At 40.9% G+C, this 12,258-nt stretch overlaps 1 protein-coding gene across 1 annotated transcript in view; it reads right to left on the bottom strand.

Annotated features, from left to right (window-relative positions):
• The window catches only part of ULK2 (unc-51 like autophagy activating kinase 2), a gene marked incomplete at its 5' end in the record, with an annotated part of 118,907 nt that overhangs the window by 47,441 nt on the left and 59,208 nt on the right, over positions 1-12,258 (bottom strand). Inside the window, 3 exon segments of the mRNA XM_015558349.1 lie at positions 5,225-5,396; positions 9,915-10,003; positions 10,320-10,367. Coding sequence (XP_015413835.1) covers positions 5,225-5,396; positions 9,915-10,003; positions 10,320-10,367 — 309 coding nt within the window.

The raw sequence follows: 12,258 nt of genomic DNA, 5'->3' as shown, positions 1-12,258 counted from the left end.
AGCTCCCAGACTACAAATCTTTACAGCATGTTACTGTATTGAAAACTACAGGCAACTGTAACACAACGGTAAGTATTTGTTAAATATGTTGCTCTGAGATGTTACAAAGCTAAGACATTGCTAGGCAACAGGAATTTTTCAGGTCCATTTTAATCTTACTAGTGGCCCGGTGCACGAATGTGTGCACAATGAAAGGAAATTAATTAGAAGAAATATTTTAATATTGCTATTCACCCTTCCTTTATAATAGAAGTGTCAACAAAATTCATAATCGACAATGACAGATTGAAACACATGTGTGCGATTGGTGCCAGCGAGAGCTTTATATTTATTGCACATGCACAAGTCAACTTGGCCTTTTATATAGAACGAACTTGCTTAATTAGACCTGCTTTCTGATTTAACTACGTTTTCCAGCCCAGTGAAGCACGAAAGAAAATAGGATTCCACCAAGTCTCCTATCTACCCACTCCAGGACTTCTGTGAGGATCAAATGAGATGAGGCACAAGAAAACACTTCACAGGCATTTGGTGAAAGTATAAAATGTTTCCACCTGGCTATAAAGCAAGTTGTGTTCCTGAGCTGAAGACACTGCAAGGAGGCTAGTCGCTAGGGAGAAGAAGCCGGGCGTTGCTACGTGACAGCATTACCTGGCACCCACAGCCACCGTTCCAGGCAGGGCTGGGCTGTGGGCCGCATTTTGCACCATGGGGTCTCAGCAGCACTGGCTGTAAGCTGGTGGGGTGTCGCTCCGGGGTGGTGGCGGGGCCTGTGTTGGGGGAAGCCAAGTGTTGCTTTGTGGGCGCGAGGTCCATGGTACTGTTTCTCTGTAAATGGCCAATACGTGTCATGGGAGCTCCTGTGTTGAGCGTCTGCCTCCTGGTGGTCAGTGCGGGTCATAGTCACCGGTTGGACAGTCGGACACTTAGCATATTAGCCTTTTACATATATAGATGGGCCCACCTTTGTATATGTCAGCAGTTCTCAACCTGTAGGTCACGACCCCTTTTGCAGTCGAATGACCCTTTCATAGGGGTCACCTAAGACCATCCTGCATATTAGATATTTACATTACGATTCATAACAGTAGCAAAATTACAGTTATGAAGTAGCAACGAAAATAACTTTATGGTTGGGGGGTCACAGCATGAGGAACTGTATTTAAAGGGCCAGAAGGTTGAGAAACACTGGTATGTGTGGTCCATCACTGTCCTAAACATCATAATGTGGTACATGACTGTACCCCTAGGCATATCATTTTCAAAGAACAGGAAATCAAAAATAAAGAAAAAATCCTGAAAGATACCAGGGGAAAAGGACACTAAATCTATAGAGGGACAAAGATAAAACCTTCATCTACGTCTCTTCAGAAACCATTCAAGCAAGAAAAGAGTAAAATGAAATATTTAAAGTGTTGAGAGAAATAAGCCACCAACTTAGAGTTTTGTATCCTGCAAAATTACCCTTCAAAAGTGAAGAAAAAGACTTTCTCAGACAAATGAAAATTGAGGAATTTCTTGTCACTGGATCTGCCTTGCAAAAAATGTTAAAAATTCTTTAGAGAGAAGGAATATAACAGAAAAATGGATCTACCAAAAAAAAAAAAAAAAAAGGAAGATCATCAAAGAAGGAATAAGTTAAGGTAAAATAAAAACTTTCATTTTTCTTATTCTTAAATGATCTAACAGTTTGCTCAAAATAATAATAGCAACAAGTATTCAGTTATGTATGCTTGTATATACCTTATGTGTAACACTTATGAATGCTTATACTAGCGAAATGAATGACTGCAATAATACAAGAGATAGGAGAAAGGAATAAGGATTATTTTGTTATTAATAAGATGAACTCACACTACCTGTGAAGTGGTATAGTGTTATTTGAAAGTAAACTTCGATTATTTATAAATGTATATAAAACTTTAGGGCAACCATAAAAAACGTTTTTTAAAAAAATATGATTTTTTAAAATAGATTTCAGAGAGAAAAGAAGAGGGAGAGAGAGGTTGAAACATCCATGATGAGAGAGATCACTGATTGGCTGGCTACTGCACACCCCCTACTGGGGATCCAGCCCAAAACCCAGGCATGTGCCTTAACCAGGAATTGAACCCTGACCTCCTGATTCATAGGTCGATGCTCAACCACTGAGCCACAAAACTAAGACTTTAAAGTTTTAAAAAGTATAATTGATATGCTAAGTACAGAAAGAAAATGAAATCATAATTGGAAAAACAAAAGAGTAAAAGACAATAATTGAAACAATGAACAATGACAATAGAAAAAAGTTACAAATATGGTAGATATTAACCTAACTCTATCGATAATCACTTTTAACATTAATGGTCTAAATGCACCAATTAAGAGAAATTTCAGAGTAGATGAAAACATACAACCCAACTATTTGTTGTCTACAAGAAACTCACGTTAAAACATAGAAACACATAGAGATTAAAAGTAAATGGATGGCCCTGGCCGGTGTGGCTATGTTGGTTGGATGTCATCCCATGCACTGAAAGGTTGCCGGTTCAATTCCCATTCAAGGCACATGCCCAGGGTGTGGGCTCAATCCTCCAGTAGGGGGTGTGCAGGAGGCAGCTTATCAATGGTTCTTTCTCATCAGTGATATTTCTATCTTACTCCCTTCTCCCTTCCTCTCTGAAATCAATAAAAATAGATTTTTAAAAAGAAAAGAGCTTATTTGCTCTTTATTAAAAAAAAGAAGAAGAAGAAGAAAATATACCTGGTCAGTGTGGTTCAGTGGTTGAGCATTGACCCATGAACCAGGAGGTCACCAGATGGATTCCCAGTCAGGGCACATGCCGAGGTTGCAGACTCCATCCTCAGTAGGGGGCATGCAGGAGGCAACTGATCGATATTTCCCTGTCTCACTGATCTCCCTTCTCCCTCTCCCTTCCTCTCTCTCTAAAAATCAATTAAAATATATTGTTTAAAAAAAAGTAAATGGATAGGGAAAAAACCCAGGCTAATACTAATAAAAAGAAAGCAGGAGTACTATATTAATTTCAGACAAAGCAGACGCCAAAGTAAGGAAAGTAATCAGAGATGAAGAAGGGCATTACATAATGATAAAATTATATTTACGTAAATATAAATTCTTTAAGACATAACAATTCTTAACATGTATGCCCCTAACAACAGAATCAAACCATTAAGGCAAAAACTGATACAAGTGCAAGGAAAAACAGATGAATCCACTATTATAGTTGGAGACCTCAATAATCCTCCCTCGGAAATAGATCCAACGGACAAAAAAATCAGTAAGCACATAGTTGAACTCAACAACACCATCAATCAACTGGATATAATAGACATCTATAGGCTACTTCATCCAACAACAGAATACACATTTTTCTCAAACTCACCAAAATAGATTAGACTACCATAAAACATACCTTATCAAATTTAAAAGAGTAAAAATCACATGTCTCTTCTCTCAGATAATGATGGAATAAAACTAGAACTAAATAATAGGCCCTAGCCAGGTGCTCAGTGGTTAGAGCATCAACCCACGGACTGACGGGTTGTGGGTTCGATTCCAGTCAAGGGCACCTACCTCACATCTCGGTTGCAGGCTCAATCCCTGGCCCTGGTTGGGGAGCGTGTGGAGGCAACCAATCAATATGTCTCTCTCACACTAATATTTCTCTCTGTTCCTCCCTCTCCCTTCCACTCTCTCTAAAAATCAATGGAAAAATATCCTCAATGAGGTGCCGGGGACCAATTCCAGCATGTCATAATTTCAAGAGTTTCATCAAAAGGTTGATAGGGCATCTTAATCTACATGTTATTGCCTCCTCCTGGCCAAACACCCGAGCAGCAGCCGTAGGCTATTCCCCAAACTGACAATGCTTCTTACCCTTTGAAGTGTATTATCTCCACCTTGCCTTAGGATAAATTGTGTTAATAAAAGCAAGGGTCCTAGACAAGGAGGGAGTCTTCAGTTCCTTTAGCTGACCCCCAATGCCTTTCAAAATTATATCTTGTCTCCAGACTCTTTATTAGTCCCTGGACTCTTTAAGCATCAGTCTTTTCCAGATTCCTGAACCCTTCTTGATGCTGGGACAAGAACCCCGGCAATGAGGCTTAATTAAAAAAAGAAAAAGCAATCAATAACAAAAAGATAACTGGAAAATCCCCAAATATGTGGAAATTAAACAACAAACACACTTCTAAAGAACTCATGAGACAAAGAGCATAGTACTTCAAGAGAAATTTTAAAGTATTTTGAAGTAAATGAAAATGAAAACACAACTTATCAAAATTTGTGGGAAGCAGTGAAAGCAGTGCTTGAAAAGAAATGTATAGCATTGAATGCATATATTAGAAAACAAAAAAGATCTGAATTCAATCTAAATTTCCATCTTAGGAAACTAGAAAAAGAAGAGCAAATTAAATTCAAAGAAAGCATAATAAAAGGAATAATAAAAATTAGAGCAGAAATCAATGAAAGTGAAAACATAAAATCAACAAAACCAAAAGTTTGAAAAGATTGAGAAAATCGGTAAGCTTCCAAGGTAACTAAGAAAAAAAGAGAAAGGACACAAATTGTAATTTTGGAAATGAAAGAAGGGACATGCCTAAAGGTCCCACTGATATTAAAAAGACAGATGGGGGGAGGGGCGGGCGAGGGAGAAGGGGAAATAGATAATAAAGTGCTACTATGAATAACTCTATGGCCCACGAATTTGATAACCTATGAAATGGACCAATTCTGTAAAACACCCAATTTGCCAAAACTCACACATGAAGACACAGGCAATATAAACAGGCCTATAGTATTTAGTATAGAAACTTGGATTCATCTTTCTTTATAAAAGTTCTTCCTATCTATCTATGATGTTCATTTCCCCCATTATCTCTGAGGGCATCCAGATTGTTTTGACTCCTCTGACGCTTAGGTTTTTTCCAAAAGAGGTCTTCCTTTAATTCCTCTCCTTAAATTTAATTTAATTTCTCTTATTATGTTGGCTTCTCTATTTCATTAGACACAAACAGAATTTGAGATCATTTCCTATAGTTTTCATGTACCTTCAGAATCCAAAGTTATTGTTGTATGGAAGATGGCCAAGCAGATTTTAGAAAGGTAGGCATGTAATACTGGGAATTCAAACAACTAAGTAAGAGAGCATATATAAAGGTTAAAAAATGCTAGTCTAGTAAATTAAAAAACAGAATGTGTACAAGTAGAAAAGATTCTCACATGAGTGGTCTGACGAGATGCTGTGTGGAACCAAAACGAAGTCATCCGTGTCACAAGAAGAGTTCTTGCTACTGGTGCTGGCAGAGTCTTTGGACACTTGCAGAGAGCTGGGAGGCCCCAATGGTGGGGAGGATAGGTTTTCTTCCTGAATATGCTGCATATCTGCAAGGGACTAAAATTAACAACGTAAAGTTAACACTGGCCTAATAATAAAGTGCAAGTCAGAACAGGCATTACAATGAAGAGTTGGTGTTTTTTTTTTTTCATTCAATTAGGCATAAAGTTCAATTTCATCTAAAATTTTAATAAATCTCTTTGGAAATCTTTCCCTTCAAAAAGCACAGTTTTTAATCTCTTTGCATAAAGACTTCTTAAATGTTTTCCAAAAGTGATACTTAAAAATATATCATGCTGCCCTAGCCGGTTTGGCTCAGTGATAGAGCGTCAGCCTGGGGACTGAAGAGTCTCGGGTTTGATTCCGGTCAAGGGCACATGCCTGGGTTGCGGGCTCGACCCCCAGTGGGGGGCGTGCAAGAGGCAGCCAATCAATGATTCCCTCTCATCACTGATGTTTCTATCTCTCTATCCCCCTCCCTTCCTCTTTGAAATATATATATTTTTTTTGTACCTGAAATATATATATATATATTTTTTGTACCTATATATATATTGTACCTGTTTGCCTCACCTACAAGTTTTATGATGAGTCTGTACCGTCCCAACATCTCCAGTTTCAGCTCATTGCCTAGCAAAGCAGATACTCAATAACTGTTTACTTAACAACTAAAACAAACTGCCCAGGGACTTTAATGGCATCTTGCAAGCACACACAGTTTTAAATCCCCAAACGCAAAAAACACTGTAAACGGGAAAGCAGACCATATTATGTAAAAATGTAAACAAATCAATAAGGATAACTGCATTTCAGCCGAGAGATGTATTTACACTCACAAAAAGAAAGATTTGGAAAACCTTCAAGGTATGGGTGCACTTCTTTTGTTTTCCTTTGTTAGGGGGAGGAGTTGGTCTGTGGGAGATGGGACAGCAAGGGAAGAAAACATATGAATATATGTAAACAAATACTCCGGTGTAAGTAGCTCTTTGCACCTTTTGGCACTTGCCTAGTTCAAGGTCTCTAGTGACAACTCTAATGAGGACTCCACAGCGCAGGTTCTCTCCAATGAGTTCTAGCCCCTCCACTACTTGCCTGCACAATGTGAATTCATCGCTTTTGTACTCCCAAGCATTTCTCCCAGGCTCCCTTACTGAGTACCTTCACCATCATCCCTTTATCCACTGCCTTTAAGGTCCCCCTCTTCCTTAAATCCCAAGTTCGAGCATCTCCAAGCTCTGTAAACTCATTACCTTTCTCCCACCTGCTTTCCATCCCCTTCTCCTTTTCTTATTGCTGCCTTAATTCAGGTCCTTATTCTTTTTTTTTCTTTTAATATATTTTTATTGATTTCAGAGAGGAAGGGAGAGGGAAGGAAAGAAATATCAATGACAGAGAATCATGGATCAGCTGTCTCCTGCACGTCCCCTGCTGGGAATAGAGCCTGAAACCCAGGCATGTGCCCTGTCTGGGAATCAGAGCGTGACCTCCTGGTTCACAGGTCGATGCTCAAACATGAGCAACGCCAAAAACAAACAAACAAACAAACAAAAACACAAAAAAGCTGCAATAGTCTCGGGTTGTTCTCTTTCCTCCGGTGGAGAGACCTCTCTACTTGTCTCCAGGCTGGTCCTCCACCTGCTTTTAGAAGCATCTAGCTTAAAAAAGAAGAAGAATCCAGCTAAAACACACAATGGATCCTATCATACCTCCACATAAAATCATTCAAATACCTCAAATAGCTTTAAGGGTAAACTTGAACTCCTTAGCAATGCCTAAATTCTTTCAAGGTACAGCTTCTCCCTATCCCTTTAACTTGATTTTCCCTTCACCAATGCTCTTTATACCACCAGACTGGACTGCTTAGAAGTCTTGTCCAAGAGTACTTCCTGCAATGATGGAAAAGTTCCATATCTAAGCTGTCCAGTATGGCAGCAACTAGCTATATATGACTACTGAGCACTTGAAATGTGGCTAGTGTGACTAAGAAACTCATTTTTAAATTTTACTTAGTTCAAACCAATCCTATATAATAAAAGGGTAATATGCAAACTGACCCTAACAGCAGACCCAGACTGTGAGAAGACACAGGCCAGGCTGAGGCACCCTCCCCAACCCCGAAGTGCACAAGTTTTTGTGCACCAGGCCTCTAGTTTTAACATAAGTGGCCATGGAGGGCAACAGAGTTCCTTCAGTGGGCTGTGCTCCCATGACTTTGTGAATGAAGATTTCTCTGCCTACAATACTATTCTTTTACTAATTCACCTTGCTAACTCTTCCTTCAAATCTCAGCTGAATGCCCTCTTCTGAGCAGTCTTCATTAGTTCTTGGTCTGATCTCATGCCCCTCTCATCCACATTCCCACAGGCAATAAAGACAAGACAGGCCTGCTTCTAATAGTGATTGATCAGCCTGCCTCTTCTCCACACAATTAAAACTCCTTACTGTCATATCATTCATCAGTATCAACCAGGACCTCACACAAAGCAGGCTTTTAGTAAATGAATAAAACTAAATAATACATATTAAAGAGATATCATCTAAAGAGCATTTAATCTACAGCCATGTGAAAGTAAAAAAAAAAAAAAAAAGAATGTGCACCCTGAGTAAGAATCTACTCCAGCCATAGGAAGGGAGAGAACGCACGTATGAAATCATCTTACTTTTGGCAGATTATGTTAAAAACCAATCAAACCTGCCATTCTCTAATCTCACCAACTGGAAATTATAGAGACATTCCTTCATTCCTTTTATTCTCCAGCTTCCCTTTTTATTTTCACTTTAAGCGTGAGCTTTCCATAAAGGCCTTCTACCAATGGGTTCCCTCTGAACATGCCTCCTCTCTCCTGTGCCTCCTCACTCCCGTCAGCGCTCTGTCCTCTCTTCCCCAGGAGCCCAGAGCCTCGCTCCTATGTTGCTCTGCTTTTCAACGCTACCTGCCCAGCAGAACCACCACCATGCTCTCACCAGCAAAGCCATTTCCAGCTCAACATCCTTCGCACTGGCCTCTTCCTCAACCCTTGGTTATTCTACCACCCAAGGCTCCGTTACTCCTGCTTCCACAGATGTGTCCTGTTTCCTTTTTCTAGCATAAACTTTGCTTTCTGTATTATGTATCATGCGTATCACATATATTACTTCATAATAACAGCTACAACTTATCAAGTACTCACTATGCCAGGCACCCTGCACAGATTATCACACGTTGCCTTTATGCAAAGGTTAATTAGGCCTACCTTACAGATACAGAAGCCAGGCTCAGCTCTGGACCTGACTGGCCCAAAGTCACGAATGAGCAAGCGGCCACAGCACTGAGGCCAGTTATGACGACTCCAAACAAAGCCTACAGTCTTTCCATGGCAATACCCTTCCTCCCCACTTATCCCGTCACTCCAAATCCAGGGCTTGTCATTCTTTAAACTCGTGGGAATATGACGAAGTCTTGTTCGCCCACCTGCTTGTTCTATTCAGCTTGAGTCTGCAGGGCTTTGAGAAGGATGTTTGCCATAGGCTGACTAGCATCCCGTTAGCTAAGGGTTGTTAGGTTTCCCAGGAAAATAACAATAGCAGTTGCCCTTCCTAAGTATTTATTGAGTATCAAGCACTGCAGCAAGTGCTTTTGCTCACTTCTCCTTTTAAAACCCCATGAAGGAGGTAAATTATACTCACTTTACATATGAGAAACCAGTTTAGAAAGACTACGTCCTTTGTCCTAGTTAGTATGGCGAGCAAGGGTTATGGAGCTCCCAAGCCCCATACTTTTAAACCTCTGAGTGGCCTCCACCAGCTAATCATACAAGCACCTCCTTTTATGGCTCCCCACCCTCCTGCCAGCAGAGTTGAAGAAATTCATGGTACCAGGCTAACCTGGAACATACAGTAGCTGACACAGGAGCCCTTGGACCTTCTGCTTGCACAAAATCCTCAAGGTCACCACCCTCCCAGGTTGCAACAGAGATCTGGGGAAGGGCCAGTCTGGGAAAATACAGAAGAGGGTAAAGGCAGGCCTTGGGAGTGGAGAGGAAGCAGCAGTGACCAGAGTGAGCAGTTCTCAGGGTCAGGAAGGAGCAGAGGGGTGGGAAGAAAGCCCTGAAGAAATGGCTTGGGAACCTCAGCAGAAAGAAGAGGCTGGAGTGGACCTACCCTGCAGGGCCAGTAACCACAACGAAGGAAGCCCAAGTCAGTGACGGACTCCAGGGTGGCTCCTCCACACGGGCATTCCATGCATAGTAACTATCCAAACTGTTCACGACATTCAGATAAAATAAGTCTTATTAATTCCTATCCGCCAGGATTTAAGTAAGAGACTCTCTTGGTTTGCAAGTATCATCCTTCCCAACACCAAGGGCATGCAGAGACCAGAGTAACACACTCAATATTCAGAGGAAAACAGCCAGAAGATAAAACTTCTTGCTGAGACTAAAAAAGGGTGAAGATCAAAAGCTAGGTCCACTTGACCTAAGCCTCGGCTGCAGGCAGACACTACATATAAAAAGCATACCCACAGTGTAGTCACAGGCTCCATCAGTGCACAGACAGCCGCACAACTGCAAGTATTTTAATAAAACCAGAACTCACTGGCGGAGAGGCAAAGCGACAAGGCGGAGAGCTGCCGCAGGCGCTTCCCAAGGCAGAGCCAGCACACAGGGGCACGGGGACGGGGCAGGCTGTCAGAAAAACACAGAAGAGGAACACCACTTTGTAGTTCAACCACATGACTCGATTGACACAGAAACCTGTCAAAACTGCTACAGGTCTGTGTAGACCAAAAATTCACATTAACCTACTTGTTAAATGCAGCAACAACTAAAACTATTTCAATTTGGCTTCAGAAGTAAAAAACAGAACTGTTATGAAATAAACACAAAAGGTCAATGAAATCTTGAAAAACACAGGAAAAAATTAATTTTGTAATACAAAATACTAATGTTTTCCTTAAGCTTGCATTCCCTCCTTAGTAAAAATGCAAAAGTGGGTACTCACATTTTTTTACTGGAACTTGCTCAAGAAAAGGATGGCTAAAAAACGCTTCTGTAATGAGAAATGAGAACGCAACCTTACTCAGCCGTTGACTAGAAAATAGGTTAATCTTGTCGATGTAGTCAACATAGAGATCATAAACAATTATTAACTCATTTATGTTGCCTCCATTTCCTTTAAATGTAAAAGCATATTATTTTTATAAATCAAAATTATCAAATTATACGTAATTCTTAATCAATGAAAATTTTAAAATAATTGTGAATTTCCAAAACATCCATTACCAGCACAGCACACCCTGAGGCCCCGAGGCAGCCGCGGTCCGGGGTGTGTTCTCAGCAGACCAGCCAGGAGCACTGGGCTGCGACCAGCCCCTCCTGGCATCTTTTGAACTACGGCTGTTCACTGCCCGAAGAGGAAATCTGGGTAGCTGATTTGTACACTAAATTCTATCCTTCTATCCCAGAAGTAGTCCTGCAGCTGGTTTCAAAAAAATATTTTTTAACTATTTAAAAAATATATTAATTTGATTTAATTTCTTCACTATCCATCAAGAATAAAAGCTACACAATAAGCCTGATAATAAAAGATAGTAAGTAGCTCAGCCAGTGTTGCTCAGTGGTTAAGGATCAAACTATGAACCAGGAGGTCAGGGTTCAATTCCTGCGCCTAAGCCGGCAGTCAGACATCCCTCTGGCAGTCCGGGGCTCTCGTAGTTGGGGACCCCTCACTCATTACTGCCCACCTACAGCGGAGGCAGGAGAGGCTCCCGCCACTGCTGCTGCACTCACCAGCTGTGAGCCCAGCTTCTGGCTGAGCAGCACTCCCCTTGTGGGAGCATGCTGACCACCAAGGGGCAGTTCCTGCCTTGAGCATCTGCCCACTGGTGGTCAGTGTGCATAATAGCAACCGGTCGTTCTGCAGTTCAATCAATTTACATATTAGGGTTTTATTATATAGGTTAGGATTACTACAGAAAAAATAGCAAACACATTTTTTCTAAAAAAATTTAAAGATTAGAGTTAATCTGATAAGCATCTTCATTATACATGTTTTATGGGGTTTTTGGTCTGTCATTTTGGAGTCTTGCTATTTTACATAAGATTGATAAGAACAAGTTAACAAACTATCCCCCAAAGAGGAGCTGATACCCAAACAGTTTCAAGGGTAAATGTTCTCTCAAAACCTTAAAAACCACATAATCCCTATAATATTAAGCACTCTAAGTTCTTTCATTAAGTGGTAAAATAGTATATGAAGATACACTGTGATATATTAAAGTACTGAGGGGGAAATTTTTAGCTTTAATGCTTATATTATAAAAGAAGAAAGGTTCAAAATCAATGATTGTAGCTTCCACCTTAAGCATCTAAAATTCTGAGATAGCACGGCCAACGTGGCTATCTATGAACCAGGAGGTCACAGTTCGATTCCTGATCAAGGCACATGCATGGGTTGTGGGCTTCATCCCCAGTGTGGGGCATGCAGGAGGTAGCTGATCAATGATACTCTCTCATCATTGGTGTTTCTATCTCTCTCCCCCTCTCCCTTCCTCTCTGAAATCAATAAAAATATATTTTAAAAAATAAAATAAAACCCTGAGACAGGCAGTGGCCTCTAAGAGGCCCCGCAGCCCATTCCCACAATGCACGCTGGAGCTCAGCTGCCGCGGAGCACAAGCACCAGGGCCACCATGAGGAGGTGCCGCCCTGGGCCCTAAACCCCATTCTTTGAAGTTAGGAACTTTTCTGCCAGGATTCTGGGGTGTTTCTCCTCCATTCCTTCTTCCAGATCTTTTCCCAAATAGTTCACCAGCCTCAACCTCTCCCCTCTGATATCCAGGTGCCTGTGACATCTGTACTTAGATACCAAATGGCCATCTTAAATTTAACATGTCCCACCTAAACTCTAATCTTGCCCCCACACCTGCTAGCCACACACT

Source organism: Myotis davidii, unplaced genomic scaffold (assembly GCF_000327345.1).
Source record: "Myotis davidii unplaced genomic scaffold, ASM32734v1 scaffold129, whole genome shotgun sequence".
Lineage (NCBI taxonomy): Eukaryota > Metazoa > Chordata > Mammalia > Chiroptera > Vespertilionidae > Myotis > Myotis davidii.
Note: the sequence above shows the minus strand (reverse complement) of the source record. Positions and strands in the feature narration are given on the sequence as shown.